Source organism: Protobothrops mucrosquamatus, unplaced genomic scaffold (assembly GCF_001527695.2).
Source record: "Protobothrops mucrosquamatus isolate PMUCROS unplaced genomic scaffold, P.Mucros_1.0 scaffold549, whole genome shotgun sequence".
NCBI lineage: Eukaryota > Metazoa > Chordata > Lepidosauria > Squamata > Viperidae > Protobothrops > Protobothrops mucrosquamatus.
The window spans coordinates 104,610-131,624 of NW_015386853.1; the positions used below are offsets into that span (position 1 = coordinate 104,610).

General features: G+C 35.8%; 1 protein-coding gene across 1 annotated transcript in view; it reads right to left on the reverse strand.

The window, feature by feature from the left end:
* Positions 1–27,015, reverse strand: part of MIPEP (mitochondrial intermediate peptidase) — a 53,177-nt gene that overhangs the window by 12,527 nt on the left and 13,635 nt on the right. The window contains exons 8-16 of the mRNA XM_015817033.2: positions 26,590–26,638; positions 26,182–26,242; positions 25,580–25,632; positions 21,007–21,160; positions 20,394–20,471; positions 18,149–18,353; positions 14,657–14,766; positions 5,529–5,603; positions 2,856–2,975 (exon numbers count right to left, since the gene is read on the reverse strand). Coding sequence (XP_015672519.1) covers positions 2,856–2,975; positions 5,529–5,603; positions 14,657–14,766; positions 18,149–18,353; positions 20,394–20,471; positions 21,007–21,160; positions 25,580–25,632; positions 26,182–26,242; positions 26,590–26,638 — 905 coding nt within the window. The remainder of the gene's footprint in view (positions 1–2,855; positions 2,976–5,528; positions 5,604–14,656; positions 14,767–18,148; positions 18,354–20,393; positions 20,472–21,006; positions 21,161–25,579; positions 25,633–26,181; positions 26,243–26,589; positions 26,639–27,015) is intronic.

Consider the following 27,015-nt stretch of genomic DNA (forward strand, 5'->3'; position numbering starts at 1 on the left):
TCTAATTTTATGAGAGCCTTGTGAAGCCTGGCATTAGAAATTATTTAAGTGTTCTTTTTGTGTAGTTAGAAGTCTGACATGTTTTTTGTTTGTACCCATTGTGAATAAGCAATTCTTTGTGTTAACTGTGATTTTTGAAATCTAGTTTTTAAAATTACATTATGCAGAGTAACAAAAAGAACATGTAATAACTTGAGGATGAAAGAAATATTTATCCTCAGGACACATAATAGTGAACAAAGTTCTGTGGTTGCATATTTGTAGACATTGATTTATTGCGTATTTTAGACTTAGATTTAAAGTAATTTTGTACTCAGTGCTATTTAGACATACTTCATAGTCTTCTGGTCATTAATATTATTGCCTTTTAATAATGCAAACTTACGATTACCCAAAATATATTTCACTGTGAGACTCAATCCCAGGTGTAGGGAATTATAACCTAAAATCATATATAAAAATAAAAAAATAATAGATGGAACTCAAAAATAGAACGTAAAAAAAGATTTTAAAAGACCCATGACATTTTGAAAAGTGAGTTAAGTAAGAGATTAAAGGTTTCCATTTATAACGCTTCTCTGCTTTTATTAGCAACTCATAAATAAACCAAGTAGGACAAGAGACATAAATATTTTTGTAGTAGTTTATACTGGAAAAGAGGAAAGGAATTTCACATGCAGTTAAGCACTTAGGTGTTTTTAGAAAGATACCATATGGGCCTTGAATACAGAAATATACCAGCCATTATGGAGCACAGGACTGACATAACAACCAGTTGTTGGGATTTGAGAATCTTCACTGCAATTACTGAGACTAGTTATCAATATGTCCATTAGAGCTCAATGGAACTTAATTTTGTTAATTCAGTAGGCTACCATTTTCCATGTGAGTCTGGGCAGCTTAGAAAAATAGTGACACCCACCTGGAAGCCGGGAGCTGGAAGCTGGACCCATGTACTATCTCTATGCTGTGCTGTGGTGGCACAGTGGTTATAATGCAGTATTGCAGGCTAATTCTGCTGACTGCCAGCAGTTCAATCCTGACTGGCCCAAGGTTGACTCAGCCTTCCATCCTTCCAAGGTCGGTAAAATGAGGATCCAAATTGTTGGGGGCAATAGGCTGACTCTGTAAACTGCTTACTAGTATAAGTTGAAGTGCTACTGCTATTGCTCTGCTAATTTAATGGATCTGTTTTTTAGTGTGGCGGCAGTTTTGTTTTCTGCTTTCTACACCTTAATATTTTTAATAACGTTAACCGCCCAGAGATATGACTTTAAGATGACAGTCATGTAACTTGAATTAATAAATAATAAGTTTTAAAAAATAAAAAAACACCCACTAAAACAATGAAAATATCTTGTACTCGAAGCAGCTCATACATCCATAACAAATCAAACCAAATAAATTAGGTTCCCTTAATTTCCTGGCCCAATGCTGGGGGAAAATCCAGTTCTTCAATGCCTTACAAAAGACAGGCAAAAGAAGAGACCTCTGGGTCTCTCTATATCAGTGGTTCTCAACCTTTTTAATGCCGCGACCCCCAACCGGTTGTAAGTCGAGGACTAAACCGGTCGTAAGTCGAGGACTAAACCGGTCGTAAGTCAAGGACTACCCAACCGGTCGTAAGTCAAGGACTTTCTCTGCCCAGGAGCGCCACGCATGCGTGGTTCCTCCCCCTGCGCCAGCCGAGGCGTAGCTGGCAAGCAGCAGAGACGGAGCAGGCCGACCACCAGCTGGCCCAGCTCAAGGGAGGTAAGGCACCCGCCGGAAAAGGGGAAAAAATGGCAGACAGTCTTGCTTGGCGACCCCCGTGAAATGGTCGATCAACCCCAAATGGGGTCGCGACCCATAGGTTGAGAACCGCTGCTCTATATGAAACCTAGACGTGTCTATTTAGGAGTAAGCTTTACTGAACTGAATGTGATTTACAGTGAATATACAGCATTACAATATTCGTTTTCTCTATACGATGGCGTTATCAGTAATGTACCTGTTTAGATACAGAAATGAAAAGCTCTTTTTTGAAAAGAAGCCATCAAGATTTTGAAATTAATGTTAGATTTATGAAATGACCCCTATGAAGCAGCCACCACAGAGTTTTTACAGAACATTCCACAAAGAGGCTTATCCCATATTCACTTCATGATCTGTTTCCTACACTCAACTTCTTCAAGCTGGTTTTACCATGTATTTTAAGATGACCCTGTTCAAAGTACACACACTTAACCAACGCAGCAAATTACAAGCATTCCAAAACTTAGTGTTATTTTCAAAACTGATTCAAAAATGTAATTTTTTTGAATTTCTGTTCCTGTAAACTGAAGTGATAACAATGCATATTTGATTCTAAAAATAGCCCACCTGCTTTTAATAAAACATTAACAACTCAAAAAAACAAACAAACAAAAAAAAACCCTATGAGATTACATGTAATTCTAAAAGGTTCTCTCATTGGTGCATGTCAGAGTATATCTCTCTCTGGATATTCTATGAAGTGTTCAATAGAACCCAGGGAAAAACAACAACTGGAGAAAAGGAAATGGAAGAGAATAACATTTATCCTATGTTCCCTCTCCTTGAAATGTCTGTAGCATCCCAAGTGGTTCCCATTAACTTTGATAGGAATTTACTTAATGGGAATGCACTAAAAGTAAAGCCGCAGAATGGGGAAAGTCAGGCAGTTCTTGAAATCCTAATTATGAGAATTTTAGGAAAATATATTCATTAAGAAATCATTACAACATGCTTAATAGGATGTTGAATATGCCACTAAAAGAAAATACCTTTTGGCGGTTAATATGAAAATGACAATTGCTAACCTTTATTTTTCTTAATTTATGAGATACGCTACTCACAGTGTCAGGAACATATGGCAATCCATAAAATTTCTCTTGGGTTTCCTTTAAAATTTCTGTGGTTGACTTTTTTAAAGGATGTTTCCCATGGTATATTTGATCCAAGACAGCATAAAAAACCTAGACAAATATATTGATAGAAATCAAATGCAGAAATCCAACACACACATACACACGCACAAACATACAGCATTCAGAATGATTAACCAGACTTGGAGCAAAATTTAAAAAATAAGGCTTCAGTAGATGTACTTTTTGGTTCTTCTTCAAGAAAAATCATATCGAACAACTTACATTTACAATTATTTTGTCAATGCATTCAAGTTTTCAAAATGAATCCCATCTACTTTTATGGGACTGTAAGCTTGATCTTTAAATGATAGCATACTTTTGCATAAAATATGTGTTTGTTCGCATGCCTGTACACTCTTAGACTATGAAAATTTTATCCTGCTAGAAGTGATGGATAAAACTTCTGTTATTTTATATAACTGAAATAAATTATGGAATGATTTCTGAAATTAAGATTAAACTACAGGTTACACATATTTAGTTTGCACATTTAGCTTAACACTGACTTAACTACACCCAGATATTTCAAATAAATCTAAGTAACCAATTATTAGCTCCAAGCTCTGTGAAAGTTGGCAGAACATTACAACCTGCCTTTGCTGGGACATGTCATTTTGTTGGACACCTTTTTATTTTTTGCTCCTAGTGTCTGGGAGGCTATTAAATGTATCTGAGAACTTTTTTGATTGCTAATTGTTTTTTTGCGGTGGGGGAAACAAAACTTAATACATTGGAGTAATTCAAGTATACTTTTAAAATATGTATGACTTTTAATATAAAAATTAAACAGCAGTCCATCCATCTGCCTAATCTAGAAATTACTTTTCTGATGTTAAAAATAAAAACTAAGCATCTTTATCATCATGGACTTGGTATTCTACATTTCCCCAATACAACTATGGATTTGGAAGAGAAATGAAGTGGAAATAGCGAAGAATTTAAAAGTATAATTATCTAAGCCTTGATATCCTGCAGTGACTTGGAAGAGACAGGCATGTAACCACAAATATGTTTCAGATTGTCCTCGTTTTTTGCAGGATGAGGTGGATGACCTAGGTATAACTCTTAATCCTCCTGCAATTTCCAATGAAAGCTTATGTCAAAAGAACTGTCTCTTTGCCAAAAAAAAAGTTTTTATGACTGTGCCATTATTACTCTTGCCCTCAAGGCAGTAACGGCCAATGCCTTTCAGAATGGACTATTTTAAAGACAGCATATCTAGAGGACCAAGAGTCAGCATCTTCATTGGGACTTTAGGACACCAGATGGGTTCCTTGACTGGTCAGATTCCTGCTATGTGTCGTCGTCGTCATCATCATCATCCTATATTTCCCCCCCCAGGGTGGGGTCCACTTTTCAGGTCAACAAGCACCATCTTGCCATCTTGATGGCATCATCTGATCCCTGCTATGTATATTGAAAAAAAAAGGCAGCTCAGGCATAGATGCTTCCTCCCACCTTTTAAACTCTATCAGAGGTTCTCTAAAGGCAGAGCTTTGGGAACATTTGCAAATTCGAGCAAGATCCCTTCCTCCCCTTTAAAGTTAATGCTTCTTTAAAGTTGCTCACAAAAATAAGAATCATTTCATGTTGTCATCAAGCTAATTACATGAAGCAAACTGAAGAGATTATTTGAGCAAAGTTAATCTCCAAACAACCACCACTAGCAGAGTTAATTAGTTACATGGATTGGTTTTCACTCAATACCGGATGAATTGACTAAAATGTGGATTATGTGTCATGCATTCTCCCACACTCAACAATGCATATCATTTTTTTTCACCAAGTAAAAAAGGAAGTTGTTTTGATGTGATTTCCATCAGCTTGTAAAAATAATTATTTACTGCTTAATCTCCTCAAAAGTTAACCTAAAGGTTTTTTCATTATTTCAGAATACACATGAAAAATATTTTCATAAAAGAATATTTGATGAAACCTGTATTCAGTATTTTGTTGCAAATAAAACGAACTGTCCTTAAAATGAAAATAATGGAAGATGGGGGAAAAGTTAAGATTACATGACATAAATTAACCTTAAATAGACCAATTTAGAAAGGGAATAAATTAGATTTTTATTTAAAAACATGCATTCATATAAATTATGGTATGGATAAAATAGGTTCATTTACTATAAATTTGTTCTAATTTATACATTGTTGTACACAACCCAGATTCACTTCTGATGAAATTTGATAAACGCACAAATAAATAAAATGTAAACATTTCTAAAGGATTATATCAGTCCTGTTTAATTTTTAATTTTGTAAAACAACAAAGTTAGATTAACAAACCATCTAAATCCACTCCTGCAATGTAAACAACCTGTTTCCTCTCCTCTGCAGATTATATTGTAAACTGGTGGTTTCATAGACATTTTACTTAAGGGGCAAACAAACGAAGCTTCAATGCATTATATGATTACTTATTAAAATCATAGACAATGTTAAAATAAGATTTTTTTTAATACTCCAGTGTTGTTAAGATGTTGCACAAACTCTACATTAATCAATTACATCTTACAATTTAAGATTAGTGGACTAATTTAAGCTTTTGTTACAACTTCTAAATATGTTTAACTTCACTTTGACTCAATTAACCTACCTGAAGTTGCATATCAGCAGCAGCACATACTTTTTTAGATTCACAGAGTCTTGACACCATGTTTTTAGGTAGTGGCTTTAACAGAAAAAGAGAACATGTTTCAAACAATTTTGATATATGATTAACAAAAAATAAATGCTAATAAAGGTAGGTTTATAAAATATCCTTAAGCTAAGAAGGAACAAAGTCTGGGTTTCTAATTGTTCTTTATAAAGAGTTTAGCCCCACCTTGTTACCTTCTTATTACTGAAAGAGAAGTATTAGAACAAGTGGAAACACAGCCAAAAGCACTAGAGAATAGAGAACTAAAAAAGATCAAAAGCATATATATTCTAAATATTAGGGTTGCATTGCAATCTGAGATGTTATTAAATTTCACTAAACCATATATCTTTTCAAAATATAAAAACTGGCATTGTGCATGTTAATGTCTGCAAAGATCCCGATGCCTTTTATTGAGGAAAATGATGTCTTCTTTGGAAAAATGGATGGCTAAATGGTGGAGGCATGGCTCAATGTCTAGAATAAAATAGAATAACTTTGCATTTAAAAAGTAAATCTGATGTAGATTTTAATTTTAATTGGAGACCATTCTTGAATTACAATCTTATGTATGGAATCATAACACATAAAAATTGGGTTTTGGACTTTATATTTTAATATAATGTAAAATTTACAATACTGATTCAATATCTTTTTTGGCTATCTATAGTCTTTTTTTAATGATTTGAATTGTCTTAACCAAGCATTTTTAACTTAAAGCTCAACAAAGGACTACATTATCCAAATGCAGCCTGCTACTTCTTAGGTCATATAATCCTGCCTAATAAACTGAAAGCTTTTCTTAGCTTCTAAAAAATCTTGGTAAATCTTCAATCACACCACAAACTTTACATGTGAAATATACACAATATACTAAAGCAATACAAAGAGCAGGTCTGGTGTTGTGGCTAGAAATTGATTGACGGTGAATTCCAGTCCCACCTTTGGCACAAAACCAGCTGAGCAACTCTTTCAGTCCAATGAAGGAGGCAGTGGCAAACCACTTCTAAAAATATTGCCAGAAAAACCCAGGGTCATTTATAACATGCAGTGTAAGACAGACAGCTTAAAGACTAGCAGAGTATATTCATGATCCCCAATTAGCTGTGAGAAAATATGGCAAAAACTCCTTAAATCTCATAACACATAGACAGATTCAAAATCAATTTCAACTGGGAAACTACTTGCATCTTAGAGCAAGCCAACTAAAAAATGCTAGGGAATTCCTGGAAGCCTGGCATTCAGACAAATCAGGCATTATTAGACACATAGAGATACCTACCTTTACACAGCATTCAAAAGACAATAAAAAAAAACCGGAAGGAAACAAAAAGACTAAAATATATCCCTTCCAGTATTCAGATAAGCAAGGATCCATACCAGGCAAACTACCAGGCAGAAAACAAATCAAGGAACCACCCAGAGGCGTAGCGTGGGGGGTGCAGGGGGGGCTGGCCGCACCGGGCGCAACATCTGGGGGGGCGCGCTCGCACTCGCAGCTCTCTGCCCCTGCCTGGCTCACTCTCTCTCTCTGCAGTGCTGGCTGTGCGAATCCGATCCGAGCCGCTGGGTCGCCGACGCCGCCCACTGTGGAGGGGGGCGCAAATTACTTGCCCCGGGTGCTGACAACCCACGCTACGCCACTGGAACCACCAAGGAGGAAACTACTTGGCCTGTTTTGCCAGGAAACTGTATGTAAACTGTATGTATGATCTGCCAGGAAACCTGTATGTAAACAGGGAGCAAACCCCACACTCATTTGCAGTGATAATGCTACCTAATTGGGTAATGAAACAGCTGCAATAAATTCAGAGAGTACCAAGGACTTTACAGTTGCCAAAATAACTGCAGGGACTAGTCCAGGCAGTTGCCAGGAGTCAGTAGTGACTTAAAGTTGCACACACATACATACACACACAACAATATATTAAAGTCTATACCAATTATTATATCTGGTGAATAAAACAAATCAGCTGCATAAAAGCTATTCAACACAAAAAAATAATAATTAAAGTGGAAGTGAAAAATAGATAAGGAATGTTCCTAAACGTAAAGGCTTTTTCGCATAGTAGTCATTCAGGCAAGATTATAATTTTCCCATCCCAAAAACAGTCATATAATTATAAAAAATTAGGAACATTAAATAAGCAACACTGTAATTTTCTATAGCACCATTTAACCAACACACATTTGTTCCGTACAGTAGTAATGCAGCTATTCTGGGCCTTATTCCCCAGATATGGATCCTTTGATTAGGGTCAGACTTTTTAACTAAAAAAATAGCTCTCTTCTCCCCTCCAAACTGTAAAGAACATAAACATACTCAAAAAACACAAGACTTCAATGCCAGACCACACACAGTCCTAATTAACACCATACAGATGAAAGCTAAACAAATGGACACAATATTTTCTTCCCAGCTCTTCTAATAAAAGAAAGTAGCTGATAATTACTACTTTACCACTTAATCTTTTTCTCCTCTGGGCTCCAGAACTATAGCCCATAATGATGCAGCGGTATGCATTGATTAAACAAGGATGTGGCAGTAGATATGGAGAACAGGCCTAAATTAAATACACATACAATACTGCATCATTGTGTTACAATCTACATCTTCACACACACTGCAACATGATAAGTATGCTCAATACAAGAAGGGCTATAAGAGGTTCTAAATATTTTTGTTTTCTTGTAAAAAGGAGGTTCATGGCATTTTTGGCCTAGCAGTTCTTAAAAGTAGGTAAATACAACCCTTAGATGAACAACAACACCTGACATATTATACCATGTCATTTATTTTTCCAAAAAGAAAGCCAAAATGGAGAAGCCACATGTAAAAACTAAGCAAACTTTATGATTCAAGAGCTTATAGAACAACCTTTAGCAGCAATAACGTAAAGTAATCATTTTCTGTAGGACTTTATCAGTCTTTTCACATTGTTGGGGAGGAATTTTGCCCCACTCTTCTTTTACAACATTGCTTCAGTTCATTGTGGAGTTGTGGGTGCTTTCTGAGCTTAGTTGTTTGCCTGAAAACATTTCATTACTCAACAACTTAACCTCATCAGTGAGAGTCTCAATCTTGCACTTATGTTACCTAGTTGGGTAAAGAAACATCTTCAAGCAAACAGCCAAGCTCAGAGAGCACCAACTGCAACACTCCAACTCTGAACTACATGTATTCTCTTCTTTCATGATTTTATTAAAACTAAAAGGAGGTGAATGAGCTCAATTATAACATGAAAGATATATGCAAGTCCCATGTTAAATTAAAGAAGATTGCCAATCAGATTCCGTGATTTGATCTTGAACATATACCTACCACTTTTTAGAAGATCATAATAATTATTATTATTATTACTACTACTACTAACTACTACTACTACTACTACTGCTACTGCTACTGCTACTGCTACTATTTCTCTCCTTCAGGTATGCTGGATTTTGAGTCTAATTCCAAAATGGCTGTGGCACTGGGTTAGGGAAGCTGAAATTTTAATTCACCTGCAAAGCACTCAGCTGGGGGGACGATGCCTTAAAATAGTTTTCATGTTCAATTGTTCATTGTGCTGTTCATACTTGCTTTTGATATCAGCCTTCCCCCCCCAAAGGTGTTAATTTTTTTTTAAAATGCAGTAGTGATCTCCAGTTTATTATCTTCTCAGTTGCCTATTTGGTTTGAACAGCCATACGTTTTGCAAGAATAAGTAGTGAATGAGTGCACAAGGTGAAATGGTTATGCAAGGCAATTTGAATTTGTCTTGTATCAGTCAGAATAACAGAGTTGGAAGGGACCTTGGAGGTCATCTAGTCCAATCCCCTGCTCAGGCAGGAAACACTATACCATTTCAGACAAATGTCTGTCCAGTCTCTTCTTAAAAATTTCCAGTGTTGGAGCATTCATAGCTTCTGGAAGCAGGTTGTTCCACTGGTTAATTGTTCTAACTGTCAGGAAATTTCTTCTTAGTTCTAGGTGCTTCTCTCTTTGGTTAGTGTCCATCCGTTGCTTCTTGTCCTGCCTCAGGTGCCTTGGAGAATAGCTTGACTCCCTCTTCTTTGTGGCAATCCCTGAGATATTGGAACATTGCTATCAGTAAATGAAACCTTCATATTCAGAGACAGGAGATCTATGAGTATGCAAGGAGACATACCACCGAAGATGCTTTTTTTTTGCTGCCTTTAGAGGTGGAAAGAAAGAATTGATTTCTGATATAATCCAACATCTTCTTTCATTTTAAATGTCCTTTTGACTGGTTATGTCTTACTATGGTACCCGAAACATTTAAAACAGATTTTTCCATTTGCACATTTGGCATCTCCCCACTGAAGTATTATTATTTTTGACTAAAAAACTAAAAACACTGGAAAACTTTTCATAGCAGTAAATGGGTTTATTTTATGGAGCTCTAATTCTTAGCAGAGCATCAGTCAAATTGACTTTTCCAATGTAACTTGCATTTTTCACAGTTTTATATTTTAACTGTTTCAAATCACATCCCCCCCCCCCCAAAAAAAGGGTTCTGAACTGTCAAATGTCATCCTGTTTAAGACAGGACATAAGAGCAGAACCCTGCTAATTGATGTTTTGGCAAACCACAATCCCACAAAGACACTGAATAGAAACTCAGGTTTGCAATTCCCTGGAGCAAATGAAGGGAGTTCTTTGTTATTGGGAAATGGGCCACACAAATAAATAATTTACCTCTGTGCCACACAGTCTTTACAATATTTGCAAGGAAGAAATATTGTATTATCCTAGCACAGTTGAAGCACCATATTACTCCTGAGATCAGAGCTTCAGCATCGGAACAAAGATGTATCGCACGTGATATTTTCCTCCATACCTTTTTATGGCAAAACCACATTTACATTCATCCTGTTGTATGTGAAAATTATAGAACAACCTTATTTGGAAGTCATGCATATTTAAAAATTGCTTGACAGCAACGGTAAATATGCAACTGTTGCAAATTATATCTATGTACAGTTTTGACTGACAGAAGGTCTTTAAACATAAGAAAAGGTTTGTATATGAAGCACCTCTAATTATAATTTATTTCTTTCAACAAGCTTTGAGCCAAGATACCTCAAACAGACAACTTACAAAATTTGGAACTCATGACTCCCATGGCACTGAAATTTGAAAAGGATCAGCATTGCCATTTCAGGACCGCCCTGCTCCTGCATTCAACCATGGTTACGTAATAATCATTTCCAATCATCTGTAACAGCTTCCTCAAGACAATGGGGAAACCAGAAGGAAGGTTAAATCTGATTAGGATTGCTGAAGCTCCCTACCATCTTCCCACAAGGGAAGTGGGGAGGCTGGCAGGAAGTTGCAAGTCCAAGGCTAGCAGGTAAGTAAGTGGCTGTTACCTGGTGGGGGAGGGAGCAAGGGAATAAGAAGTGCAGCAAGGTCAGGGAGGGTGACCAAGAGGTGCGGTAAGGATCAGGGAGGGTGCAGAAGAATGCAGCGCAGCTTAGAAAGGGCGTACAAAAGTGGGGTCAGAGGAGGCTGTGGTGCAGGGAGGGTGTGCAGGGTGGAAGACTGGGGGAGGATGCATAGCGGGGTAGAACTTACCCACACAACTTGCAACCTTTGCTGCCAGCTTCCTCATTGGCATTGTCCCTGCAAACTTTCTAAAAGCAAAGTCAGTGGGGGAGCCTGTAACAAATCTGAAATGGCTTTTGCTCTCGCTGGTTTTTTTTTTGCCTGCTCATGGTCATTCTGTTGAATGATATTTAGATAAGTAAATATCTCTGAAACAACGACCTAACTGAAACCATCACCCAATAAGTCATGGGTTTTCTAGTTATACTTAAGGCTAGAATTTCTAAATACCTGCTAAAAATGAACAGAAAAAGTATCACGTTAATGATTTATGACTCTTTCGAAATGTCAGCGTATCTATTACAGAAACAATCCAAGAGACATTAATTGTTAATCATGAGTTTAGATTACGAGAGGCAACATGGCTTTTATTTATAGAGCCAATGACAAATTAGAGGAAGGTGAGCCTAAATCTGGAGTACTGTGTACAATTTCGAGCACTACATTTCCAGAAGGATATTAACAGATTAGAACAGATTTGGAACACGGTGATGAAAATGATACAGAAAATGATACATGACCTATCGGGACAGGCCGAAGGAACTTAGGATATTTAATATGGAGAAAGAAGACTGAAGGGAGACATACTATCAGTGTTCAGCTAATAAATTGGTGCTATAGGGAAGATGGTCAAGAACTAGTTCTCACTGTCACAAAAATTAGGACCAAATATAATGGGCATAAGTTGTAATTACCTACATTTCATATATTTATAAAGAAAGAACTCCTAACGATAGAGTCAGTGTAATAGGGGAACAGTCTATCTACATATATTATGGCTTCTCTCCATCTCTGCAGTTTTTTTAAAGGGCCTGCATGGCCACCACTAAAAGATGATTTAATGTATGCCTGTATTATTAAAGGTGTTTGGTCTAGATGATCCTCACGGTCCTTTCCCAAGTCCATAATTCTTTTATTCTGTTTATCACATGGTCGAGATATTTAAATAAGCAGAACATGTACATTCATTTAAAAATGAAATTTAGAGGAGCAGCCCTCCTCCAGAAGAGTCTATTTAGGACATACCGAAACATCAGGAGGAAAGGATAGAACAATGACTAATTGGAAATAGATGTAAAAAAACAAATGGAGGGGAAAGGTAGAAGTATCAAAATCCTGCCATTCACTGTTAGATGATATTAGAGACTAGCTGAAACAAAAACCAGAGAAAGAGTAAAGAAGATAGTGGAAATCAACAGTCGTATACACATATTGATGAACTCAGTGGGGTGTAGTTAAGTATACTAAGTAATGTATAGGTATATACAGGTTATAAAATTAGGAATAGTCCAAAGGAAGTAGAATTCCTAATATATAATTATCAGTGGATTGATATGTGGATTGCATTGATAGTTATTCTCTTAGATGACTAGATAAATTCAAACACATTACAGAAATTCATACTGTTTCTGAAAAGCTTTAGGGCAGAATAACTTGAAAGGTCCTCACGCTGTAGAATTTAGTGAGAAATATGACAAACCATTAGTGAGAAAAGAAAGCTGCCCTTGGAATTTCCTCAGTTTGATCTAGCAAGGCAAGTCTTATGTAAAAGAAGATATACAGACTAGACTTTTATTGAGAAGTAAAAGCTGTTTTAAAAAGCACTATTTACTGAGAGTTTTCACATAATTCCTTTGTTTAAGAAAATTTCACTTCTTAGTTCTACTTTTTTTTGTTCCATAACCAAGAATCTTTGATGAAAAGCTTTTTGCATAAATTTTTGTAAAACTGACATAATTAGGAGCACTAAATCAATGCAACACTTTTCAGTGAGCATAACTAATGAAGAAAAAAGCAAGCATGTTTTTGGCTCCACTTCTAAGAGATTGAAAACAAGATTTTCCTAAAACAAGATAGATTGTAAGCAAGCCACATTATCATAATAAACAACAGGTTTATTCTCAGATTCTGATTACACATATTTATATTTAAAATTACAAAGTATGAAACATTTAAACAATCATTATTTTTAAAATAATTCAATTTTTTTAAAAATATACATAAGAGGCAAATATTTAAAATCATTAAAACAAAAAAGCAGTTTCAGGAATCAATCCTAATCCTACCATCCTGTCTATTAATCAAGTCAAAATTAAAGTTGACTCAATTGCTTCCTGGTGCACAGCAAGTTTATGCCAATCAATTTCCACAACAGATCAGACTTGGGAATATGTAAGAAATGGGTTCTAAATGCTTGGCTCCAAATTTGTGAATTGAAAAGAAACAAATTCTGTTAAGGCATTTGAAAAAAATAAGAGATGGCAGGTAGTAAACAATAAAGCTGCAAACTGAGTCTATGGACCTACTTCAAAGAAAGCATGTTTACCCTTACTCTGTACAAATAATTCCTGGATGCATTTTTCTTTCAACTCACAAAATTCTATTTCGTAATTCCAGAAAGTGATTAAAAAGTTAAATTTCCTTTGCAACAGAAATATCTATGTGATATTAATGTTAAATGCTTAGGTTATGGAATATTTTTAATTTAATAAGCATTACTGTGTAAGCAAAACACTTCCAAAAACTGTTGGAAATAAAACTGCATGGACTCAAAGACTATGTGGATCATTTCTGCTCCAAAGCAGGAAAGGGGTTTTTGAAGGGCATGGGCACTGATGTTATACTTCCTCATATCTCCTTAGAGAAGCTGTGCCTTTTTATGGATTTGCTTTGTAGCTCTGCAATCCCAGGAAAATATGTATTGCGAGATACGGAGACACTGGCAGCCTGCCCATGCTGACTCTGAAGCATCTTGACACGTACTGTCAGCACTTCCTTACTTCAAACACATTCTTGGGAAAATATGCAGCTTCTTTAAAAGGATGCCAATAGTTGTGGCATGCATGCCCACGTCTCTTCTGGAACACCTTTTTTGCTCTATATATCAAAAGTGCTGCACCTTCATGTACACAAGCAGATCTACTGAAACCTCCTGAAGAACAGTCATTCCAACCTAATTTTTCAACTGAATTTTATAAAAATAGTCCTTGACCTACAACCTATTCAAGGTTACGATGGCACTGAATAAATGGTCATAATAAGCAGTAGTTATGTTCTGGGCACTTGGCGACCGATTCACACTTAGATGCAATCCTGCTTTATGACCATATGGTTTGGTGGCAGAAATTCCATTTTGAACTGCCATTATAAGTTCAGGACTACCTGAATGTCTGTCTGATCCTGATAAATAAGGAAAGTCTGCTATAAAATACTGAGTATTCTGAAGTAGCCTTTACCATCTTTTGGATCCCTACCCTATTAATGTTTTGAAAAATCTTATAGTACATAAAAAGCTAAGATAGTACTGATTTGTAACAGTCTGTTTTAGGAAGAGTTTTTAAAAGACAGACTCAACAACTACACTTCTGTTTGCATAATGGTTAATGTGAGAGGTGGTGAGAAGTGAAGAGAATAAAATACTTTTTCACTTAACATTATGTAGTTGGAATGATTTAGGAAAAAATTGTTTTCCTACCTGACCCGTTTTATAGTGTCTTGCAAATTGGTTCACCACTCGGTAATCATTTGCAAAGTATTCCATTAAGATAGAAGGAACTTCAGCAAAGTCAGTAGAACACCTTGTACCTATAGAAAATGATATAAAAAATTGATACACAGGAAGCTAAAACATTTTTATTATTTTTTTTTCTGTCTCTCTCAAAACTTTTCTCAACTTTCTGTTTTGCACTCATGATAAGCTGTAATAACTCACTGTCATGTAAATATTTCATTTTATAATATCACTCAACTTATTGGCAGGAAAGCTAAATTTATACAGTACTCCTACATATTTTCAGCAAATCACAAAGTAAAACAAAATATTTGAACAACCGGGTGAGGCACCTTATGAAGCCGTGAATCACCCCTTTTATAAACTTACGCCAGGCTGCAACAAATCTGGTCAAATGTCTAATTGCCTTAACTCTATGCTTTCTTAAAATATCAAACTATGCCTGAGAATTTAATCCTGTCTGCAAATATTATCATCCCCATCTGTTTAATGAGATCACATATCTAACATTCATATTGTTTCCTTTATTGTTTAAGATGTCAATCATTTAAAAAAACCAAGTTTTTTGGTTTGCTGCTTCTTTTCAGCTATTTCGAGACATCTGATGATGAAATAATTTCTTCCTATTACAAAAGTCATTCCTCAAATCAAGCTTTTCCTCTATTATACTTGCCTATGTGCTTCAAGCCTTTCCAGAGTGCCACTTTCTGGAGCAGCAAATACAGAATCTGTTATTTTGCAAAAATTGTACCTAAACCTTCCTCAGAAAAGTTGCTTTTTGGAGCGGGAAACTCAAAAGACAACAGCATAATAACTTCAAGATGTTATTTCCATCTTGGCTAAGAGAATCATTGTGGCTGGTGGTCTACATGGAATATAGATTTGATTCTACCCATACTGAATGTGTGTCAATACATTGTGTAGTTTTTTGTTAGTGTGACACAGGACTTCTAAGATAATCCCTAGGTTGCACTTGAAAGGGTGTCATATTGGCCAAAATGTGTCTGAAGTGTCCAGTACTGTTCTTACTGTTATCAGAAATATGATTACAGCAGGTAATCTAGTTTAAACCTTATTCATTTTACTAAAAGGTATGTGAAAGACTAATGGTAGGATGGCTGGCAAAGTTCAGTATCTATGATACCATACGGAGAAAACATATCACATGGAAGACTGAGATTCATGTGTAGGAAAGTAAAAGCTAAGGCATGAATTAACAAAAGAAACAAAAATGCACTCAGCATATGCCTGTGACCCTCTTCAACACTGGAGGTTTTAAAGAGGGGAGTGGACAACTATTTGTCTGAAATAGTATAGGGTCTCCTGCTTGAGCAGGGGGTTGGACTAGAACAGGGATCCCCAACTCCCGGGCTGTGGACCGGCAGCCGTCCAAGGCATGCCAGAAACTAGGCTGCACAAATAAGCAAAGCTCCATCTGCGCACATGCAGGATGCAGGCAGCATGCGAAATCACGCCCCGCCCCTGTCCACTGGTCTGCGGAAAATTCTTCACAGAACCAGTCCCTGGAGGCCAAAAGGTTTGGGCTGTTGGACTAGAAGACCTCCAAGGTACCTTCCAACTCTGTTATTCTGTTAAGACAGACATGTCAAACACAAGGCCCGGGGGCCGGAGGCGGCCCGCGAAGTGGTTTCATGTGGCCCGCGAGGCCATCTGGAAACAGTGAGGGAACAGCCCCCGCTGCCTTGGCCCTGGCCGGCTGGGAGCCAATGTACAATTTTGTGGTGGCCATCTATGCTGAAACGCATTCAGTCTTAGCTCCACAAGGCCGTCTAGAAACAGCAAGGAACCAGCCCCTGCCGCGTCAGCCCCGCCCCCTGGGTACATGCTGGGGAAGTGTCACCTTTTGTGAGGAATGAAGAAATGGACCATGCCTTGGCACTTCCCCGGTCCCACCCTTCTGCTAGAGACCCTCAGATCTGTCCCACTCCTGCCCAGGCCCCCACAGGCACTCTTGACGCGAACGACGTAGAGCTGGCCATGCCCACCCAGTAGGCCACACCCACTCCATCCACACCCACCCAGTAGGCCACACCCACCCTGGCCACACACACACCCGAGGGCAACCGCAATGCTGATGCGGCCCTCAATGAAATTGAGTTTGACACCCCTGTGTTAAGAGAATGGAGAAAGGGATATAGGTTTGAATAAAGATGGCCTGTTCCTGTGGAGTTGATTGATAAATGCGTGTAGGAAAATAAAGGAGGATAAGGAAAAAATGTATGTAAGAGAATAACAGTAACAAAAATGAAGTGAAAGATATTGGATAAGGCACACACAGAGAAAAAGATAGCTGTAAAGAATATAACGTGCAAGCAGCAGACAAGCATGTGAAGCTCCATTTATGCAAGCAGCAGGCACACACATGAAATCATCCCCTTCCCCTCGCTGCCACTGCTGCTCCACGGAGCCAGAAAGGTTGGGGACTGCTGATGTAGGAGACTAAATTAAATTCTTGCAATTGCACGTGTCAGTGTTCATGAGACCACCATCAGGAAAACATTTTTAACAAGAATGGTATGCATGACAGGGTTGCAAGGAAAAAGTGTATTCCCCCCAAAAGAACATTGCTACTCATTTAGAGTTGGCAAAACACTACATGGATAAGCCAAGCAAATACTGGAAAATTGTTCTGTGGATAGAGAAAACCAAAGTGGAATGTTTTGGCTTGAATGAACTTACCTGGTTTTATTTAATAAGTAAGACTATATGTTGGTTGACCCATGATGGTGCAGTGGTTAGAATGCAGTATTGCAGGCTAACTCTGCCCACTGCCAGGAGTTTGATCTTGACCGGCTCAAGGTTGACTCAGCCTTCCATCCTTCTGAGGTTAGTAAAATGAGGACCCAGATTGTTGGGGGAAATATACTGATACTGTAAACCACTTAGAGCACGGGTGTCAAACTCGTAACATCACGTGATGTGTTGCGACATATCGCAACTCTTTCCCCATTGCTGGCAATGGGGTGGGTGCGGTTTTGGCGTGACGAATCCGGCCTGCGGGCTGGCAGTTTGGCACCCCTGACTTAGACAGTGCTGTAAAGCACTATGAAGCAGTATATAAGTCTAAGTGCTATATAGCTATTAGTTCATTTTGACAGCTCTCTGCTACTAAACCTATTTTTAAAAGTTTTGAAAGTGGATGCATTTGTTTTGTTTCCACCTCAAAACATGTTTCCATTCATGAAGACCTTTATATACAGTACCCCCTAATAAAAAGCTGTGAGTAACTAAAAAAGAATTGTGCAGACCTAGTTTGTGTCTTATTCAGACTAAAATATTTATACTGCTAGGAATCAGTTTGCATCTAATACAGAAGATCATGTTAAATAGATTAGAAGCCAGTATTAAACAAGGAAATTATTTTTTATATGCAACAAAAACCAATATGTAATGTACACATCATAAAATACTTGGCTTTTAATACTGATTGCTTACCCGTGACATGTTGATAACGTGTTCTTCCCAGCATGGAATGCATAGCATGTCCCATTTCATGGAAGAGATTCTCCATCATTCCAGGAGTGAGCAACGTTGGTAAACCATTACTGGATTGAGGTAAACTTAGCATGATGACAACAACAGGAAGTTGATATTCTCCATTTTCTTGCAGTCTGCCTCCACGGATTGTAAAGTGACAATCCTATATTTTAAAAAAACACACACAAACACACTCACACAACCACTCTCTATCAGAAATATTCAATATTTTGCCATGTTAACATCTGAAAGTAATACCAGCACAATTTGTAAGAGTCACAAACTGTTTATAATTATAGCATTATCTAAAATTTTAATTTTTGAAATATATCAGAACTGATGTTGAAGTACTTTTATAGACTTGACTAAGCAGAACAAGGCCTTTTGCAGCACTTAATCTTCTACATATTTTTTAGATTTCTTTTCTAGTTTACTTTTAATTTCAACTGAACTCCAAATCCCTGAATTCAACTGAAAATTTGAATGAAATTTAATGCACACCTGCCAACCAATACTTAGTGGGCTTTGGGAGATCACATTTTCTGTAGATGATGTGTTATTTTTGAAGGATTATGGAAATTCTTATCTCCACTAAGCATTTCATTCCAATAGTACATAGAATTTCCTAATTAAAGTGCCTTTTGGGAAGGTATGGGGACTTCTGGAACAAGGGAACGAGAAAAGCTCCTTCCATGAGCTTTCTTTCAGTCACAGATCCTAAAATGTAAGGCAGTATAATTTTATACATTTAAACATATTCTCACCAAACCCAGAAAGCAATACCTTTGCATAGAACTGTACTATCAGATCTAAGAATGGGACCTGATATGTATATTGCTTAACACAATGTTCCAAAATGGCCAAGACCAAGCAAGAAATATCTAAGATGATAGTGTTATTAAAATATGCAGTTAATATAGACATAATTTTATATCTAATGTAATCTAATCTAACCATCTTTAAAGGAAAAAACAGTTTCCAAACATACTCATTCTGATTTGGAAAAAGTATAATCCAGTTTTAATGATTACCATTCTTTTTCAGTTGTGAGAACATCCTCCAGGTATTACTGAACTACAATTCCCATCAGCCCAAACCAACCAATAATTATGAAGAATTATGAAAGTTATAGTTCAGCTACATCTGAAGAGACATAGATTCCTACCTAAATTCTGATATAATAGAATTCATTAGTTGAGTTATGTCTACTTTTCTGTCGTTAAAATATTCAAAGTTGAATGAATATATAAATAATATTTTTATTAATTCCAGTGTGGTTTTTGTTTCAATCACAGAATGTTGTCATTTACAAAAGGCTTACTGGATACTGCTATTTGAAATAGGGTTTTGGTTTCAAATGCCAGTGTTCAAATGCCAGGAAAAAGAAACTCATGTTCCATTGATCAATCAGAATATGGAAAAGTAAGCTATTTCCTTGGATATGACTCAAGACAAGGGTTCCCAGCCCCCGGTTCATGGACCGGTACCAGTCCGCAGCACGCCAGAAACCAGGCTGCGCAAACAAGCAAAGCCCTATCCGCAGGATGCAGGCAGCACATGAAACCACGCCCCCTCCAGTCTACGGAAAACCTCTCTTTGTGGAATCGATTCTTGGTTGGGGGCCACTGCCTTAAGAGAATATAGCCAGTGGCCAAAATATTCTCTATGCGCTAAAATGAAGAAAGGACTTTTAATTGTGTGACATTATATCACAAAAGAACTAAACATTAAAGCATGCTTTTCCCCAAAAGCCCAAAGTGATGGTTTTGTCATTCCCTCATTTAAGGCTATGTTAAATGTTTTATTAAATTGTTTCCAAAACAATGATTACTGAAAGTTGTCATCTTTTCAGGCCGTAATTTAGGAACTGGTCACCCTGGCAATTCTGGATATCTGAGGTGGGACAGAAGGAATTTGCAAATATCTACTTCTAATGCAGGAGACATCAAAAAAGGAAAGTAGTGTATTCTGATTCTCGATCATCTGCACTATTTTTGTATTCTTAAACATTTTATTATTGCAAAAATACAAAAAAAATTACTTGGATTTAACTCAAGATTTTTTTTTTACCAAATGTACTTTTAGTGGCATATCCCTTAATTTGCTCTGAATAATCAAATAAGTTTTATATTTTACCATGTATTAATTTTTGGAGGGTGGGGATAAGATAAATTCAAAGTGATCATTGATGTTAGAGACTTACCTGATGAGGCTTGTCTGGCCTTTGAAAAAAGTCACAGTAAATATATCCCAATAATCCTTCTTGTTCGTGGACAACTGCCTAAAAATAAAATGTGAAAGTTGAAAAATTGGCCACGTAGTGAACATTGATAATTTCATACCAAAATCTAAATATAAAAACTGCCTAACTGCATTCCACATTTGATTTTCATCTAATAATGGAGGCAGTTTGAAGACAGAATCAGTCTGAATTAGTTTTGTCATATGAGCATTCAGTGGAGTCCTAGCTGTTCTCAGAAACCATCTTAGTGATTGCTAAAGCTTAAAGTCTACAAATGCACATAAACCTAGTAAATCTTATTTTTCCTCAATCACAGATTTAACACTGAGTTTAATTTCCATACTGTTAATTTCTCCCAAGTCCTACTTAAATCAAATAAATTATGATTGATGAAATAGAATTTCAGCAAGATTAAAGCAGAACTAATTTAGCATAGATTCAACTCAAATAGCATAATCAAAGCTTTAAATAGATAGTGGAGAAAGATTATTATTGTTATTTCTACTTAAAAGATGTAGTATATTTATTCCTTTTGTCTCTTAACTACAAGACATTTAGAAATTAAATCTCTTACCAGTTTACGAACATCTTCACACCACACTTCTCCATTCTCAGGCTGTTCAGCATAGAGAGAGATTCCTAGAAGCTTATTGAACAAAATGTTCAGTCCATCCATACATGCCCCAAGAGAGAAAAAGGGACAATATAGAGCTGGTTCAATATTATACCTAAAACATCCAAAAAGAATGTGTGTTACAAAAGAACACGAGGCTGTCCCACCTAAATACATCACCAACTGGGTGACTTTGGGTCAGTCACTCTCTCTCAATTCAACCCACTTCACAGGGTTCTTGTTGTGGGTAAAATAGGAGGTGGAAGGTATATATGTTCGTTGCCTTGAATTGTTAATAAAGGCAGGATACAAATAAATAAAATAAAAATAAACTATCTCATATATATATTGATACATGTATATGCACTTGCTAGCAAGACTGGAATTTTATGAAAATTGCTGAGCTTGCCCCCAAATGTAAATTATGTATAAAAAAAGGCATTTTAGACAGTTTGTATTTCCACTGGTCTTTATGCTTATATGAATCACATCGATGGGACATTCCTTCTGAAGCAAGGAAACACGACAACCTATTGACATCATGCTGGACATTACCACTGGGTGTGAGAAGTGAGATCAGCTGGATGATGGACTCATAACAACATCTTGTTTTAGGCATGATGTCAGATCACAATAGTTACACAAAACCTAATAAGCACAGTAGAGTCTACAATATATTTGGTTGCCAATATATTGATTGTGCCATACGAAGTAAGAAGACTTGATTATAGGAAACTGAAAGTGTCGAGAATATAGCAAACAATGTAAGGACATGGTAACATGTACAAAAGATAGGTAGAAGACCGGCAGATGCATCTATAAAGACCAGCTGTCAGTCAGAAAATATAATGAAAACTTTTTAATTTCACAAAATTTGGACAGATTCAACCACAGTTTCAACTGGCAATCTGATTATTTTAGATCAAGCCAAATCCCCAAATGCTAGGGAATTCCTGGAAGCTTTGCATTCAGACATATCATTTATCACCAGACACATAAACTCCATTTAAAAGTTATAATCAAATGCTTTTAAATTTTTTTAGAAATTTATGTGGCAGCCCATGTTACTTGCATAATTCCAGGTGGCTAATAAACCAGTTCATAAGAGAAATATATAACCCCTGTGATCAAAACAAAAGGCATAGTTAAGTTAATCAAATACATGTGGGTCGTTTTGCAAATGCTTCTTGGGAGCCTTAACTATTCCCAAAATACTGAGCAGAGCCTTAACTATTCCCAAAACACTGAACTCTAATGTTTCTGCTTATCTTTACCTTTCTTTCTGGGTTTGCAGGCCTTACGAAAGAACTATGAACCAGAGCTACCCATTAAGCTTTGGAGAGCCATCTGAAGCCTGGAAGCATTTTGAGAATCAAAGTGACATTCAAGCCTTGCTACAGCATGCCAGCTTCCTAATATAATGTAATTATTGTTGATAGTATAGGTGTATTGTATTATATTGTAATGTATTATATTGTAATATATGGTTTGCTTTTTAGAGCAGATATTGAAATTTACATCAGAAGTAACATTAGACTAATATATCACATAATCAACTGAACAGAAAACTTTTTATTGTGTGATAGCCCAACATACATAGCAATAAAGTTGATAAATTAAAGAGGACATTGATTTACTTGAACTGAAATCCTGATTCATATTAAAAGGAACAGTTTGTAGGATCAGTGGAGGTTTCTGAAGAGGAAAGAATCCAAGGATTTCAGTTTGGCTCAATAACATTTTTATAGGCAAGAAGTCAGGTCGACTGGTCCAATGAAGTAAATAAAGTTTGTTCATTATTATTCATGAACAGCATGATTCAAACATTAAAGACTGCTACTAAAAGGCAATAATTTCAGTGGGCCATGATAAACAATTATTTCTAAGCCTATATGCTTTCAATGGTCTAAACAAAATACAGGCATATAAAATTACTCTCAATTAGTCTGTACATTTGGGGAAAATATGTTGTGTATGACTGCCATCAACTTTGCTAAATGGGTTTTTGATAGCCTTAATTATGAAAATTATTATATTTAAATATCTATTATAAATTATTCAGCTGAAATTTCATATGGCATTCATTTACCACAGTTTGCAAGGCAAAAGATTCTGTATTGTGTTGTCAAGAAAAAAATAAACCTTTAGATCAGTGTTTCTCAACCTTGGCCATTTTAAGATACGTGGACTTCAACTCCCAAAATTCCCCAGCCAGCATGGCTGGCTAGGGAATTCTGGGCGTTGAAGTCCATATATCTTAAAATGGCCAAGGTTGAGGAACACTGCTTTAGATAAAGGGTGTTCCACTGAGTGGCAATTTGCCAGAGGTCCTATCATTTTGTCCATACTCTTTGAGGATGGGAGACTCCTCAACATATTTTCTCTAGAGGTCCTGATCATACAGTCAATTCTGTCCACAAAATTGCCTCATGTTAGGCTAAAATATTGGATTTAACTCACAATCACCCATGGCTTTGTGGTTAAAAAATGTACACATTTTGAAACAAACTACAGTATATTATATATATATATCCATTTCATGAACTCTCTCTCTCTCTTCAGACTGCACCCTTACGCCGTCTTAATAATCAATGTCTAAGATTTTTAACCTACAACATTTCCTGTGTAGCATCCATGTGTGTACATGTGTATGTGTATTTTTCCTCATTTATAAACAAAATCTGAATATATTTTTCAAAATTCATAGAAATGCATACATAGCCAGTATTTTAACAGTTAAAATAATACAGACCATTCAAAATTGATCACCTAGACCTGCAGTGTGCCTTCAACCAAGTTTAATTTGATGTTTGAGGCTTCTAAATAAGCAAACATAGGAAACCCCACTGAGCTTCATGGGATTTATTCCCAAACATACAGTTACAACCTTAGTAATAAATATAGTCAATCAAAACCTGGTGAACTGTACCCTTAAGAACAATTTTCCAACTAAGCCCAATCCTATGCATGTTAATTCATAATTATGTCTTAGTACCTCGTGCAGGACTTATTGCCAAATATCTATTTATAGGATTGGAGTCTTATAGAAGTCTGAGCATGTTTAACTAAAATTACGTACTGTGCTAATAATTCTAAAATCTATTGGATTTTACACTCTAAAATCCAATAGAAGAGAGAATATGTAGTTCAGAGTTCAAGTGTCTTTGGTGCTCTCTGGGCTTGGTTGTTTGCTTGCAGATGTTTCATTACCCAACTAGGTAATATCATGAGTGCTAGTGAGTGTGGAGTTTGCTCCCTGTTTGTATACAATAGTTTGCCCTGCCAGTGTTTGTGGGGTGTGTGGTTTTCTCCTTGTAGTTCCTTGATTAGAATATTATTTTCAGCTTGTTTGTTTATCTAGTGTTAATCTCCACTTATCGGGGTATTGGCTGCTGGAGATGATGTGTTTTGGTCTTTTTGTTTCCTTCTGAACTTTTTTAGTGTGTATTTTGAATGGCATGTAAATTTGGTTTATTTCTATGTGTCTATGGATGGCTGATTTGTCTAAATGTCAAACTTCCAAGAATTCCCTAGCATTTTTTGTTTAGTTTGGGCTAGGATTCTTAGTTTTTCAGTTGAAATTATTGATGAATCTGTCTATGTGTTGGGAGATTAAGGAGTTTTCATTGTGTCTGGGGTTCAAATTCTAGAGCCTCAAACTGCCTGTTTCTGGTACAAGAAAATACACCTTAATTAATTAGAGACGGTCTAGCAATTTTTTAATATATGCAAAGCAAACTTATTTCTCCCAAAACCTGCATTTTTTAAAATGACATTTATTAATTTAATCCCATTACTTCATTTTGTATGCTACTCTGAAAACTCAAAGCAGTGTACAATTACAGTATTATATTAAAATACACAAAATTAATTGTATAACCTTAAACAACAAGAAGTCCCTGATGTGTCACTATCTGGGCAGCAAAATCCTTCAGATACCTCAAAATGTGTCTCTGAGGAACCATGTTTCATAGTTCTTCAAAAATATACATAGTACTGAGGGGATGTTAATATATAGAGAGTAAAAGCAATGATGTATCACAGACCATTATTTAAAAAAAATACAATTCCAAGTAGAATGCAAATCACACTGCTACTGTGAGATAGTAAATCTAAAAAACTGCTCATCCAAAATAAAACTTTACAGCTGTGGAAAAAGAGTTATATTTAGGCAAGAACTCCCTCTAGTGTTGAAATATCTGAAAATGCTATTGCGGTTATCATATAGAGCTAGGCTGAAAGATTTTGCTGTGTCCAATAAGATTTATCTGTTTCCTTTCCCTTCCAAACTAATTCATTGCAATTATAGGATCCTCTGTATTGACTCTGAAGATAACTAAAGTGATTATTGGAAGATTTCTCTGCTCTTTGGTTTAAGATTCCAATTTAAGGTATCGACATGATAAAATATCTTATTTGGGCAGGAAGAACCCCAAAAGGAGTTATTAGGGAGTAAACCTAATCTTTCATGCCTAAGAACTCTTAATAATAACTAAAAAAAACTAGAGAGTTAACCGATGGGTCCAATGCTTACCTCTCAGCACGTAAGACACCACTAAGGTATGGGTGATCCCAAGGCATTAATTTCTGAAAATGAAAGAAATCAAATCTTCAAACACTAGCAGAGTATTCTAGCAGGTATCATATCGAGGGTTAAGTTATTATGAATGATATTTTAATATACTGTACAAAGGGTTGTGTTTCTGAAAGCTTTAACCATATTATTTTTCAAATACACATGCTATTTTATTATTAGGGCTGTACAATTAAAGTATTAAAAAAACAAAAATAAACAAAGGCAGAAAGGAAAAAGATAATGATCCAGTTAATTTTATAAAATATGTATAATTTCTCAAGTCTGATTTCATTCTTTTCAACCTTATATCAATCCTGAACAGGTTTAACTTAAGATACCATATTATATTTTCTATCTTAAGATTTTATTTGTAATGTTGAAAGCAGTATCTGTCTTTCAGCATTTTATTTCTTAAAAAATATTAATCCTAAAACCAAAAATTGAAATGACATGAATAAAAACAAAGTTCTATCAAGTCAATTTATTGTTGGAATTATTGAAAAAAATTTAAAATTAGGTTCAATTTAGGTAAGTTACACGGGAAAAAATTCATTACTTACTGATTTGGAAGGATATAGTTTCATTTTCATACCTTCCATCATTTCAAAATCCTTTTGAGTGCTACAAAACAATTTTATAATTAATTTTTCTTTAAATTCTTTAACTTTAATTCATACAAAGATAAACATAACTCAAGCAAAAACTGAATAAAACTTAATCAGAGATGCATATATTCTTCATTTTTCAGGCCTTTTCCAATAACATAATACTAAAAAAATATTGGGAATATTTTCTTCTCCCCATTATTAGAAAATAATTAAAAGTGTTTAATATTTTAATTAAGCTTTGAAAAATAAAATAAAAAGAATGAGGCTATTTTAATTCCTATTATATTATGAAATTACAGTTTTTGCCTTGAAACAAAATGAATTTGCTTTCTGAATAAAATTAAATGAAAAAAGACTCACCGACTGAATAATTTATCTGAAAGCTTTGTAAGAAACTGCATTACTGTCTCTAAAAAAAAAAAAAAGAAACTTTTTAAGAAATAACACAACTGTAGGTTTTATATAAAATATATTTACTAAACTGCCTATAATTAAAAACTGAATTAAAATCACACTGAAAAAGGCTGAATATATTAGTAATCAGTATTTTAGTACCAAGGTAGCTATAAATAATGCTAAAACTGAAAATATATTGCTGCATAAATCCAAGTCTCTGAAGATAACAATGAAATGTTGTTTTTTGAGCTATCTGGAGAAATAAAATGGGCAGAATTTAATAAGCAGTAATATTTAACACTGAATACAAGGTGAAAATCTGGATATGGTTCAGTTTCAGTTTCAGTTTATTGTATTTATATCCCGCCCTTCTCCTGGTGGACTCAGGGC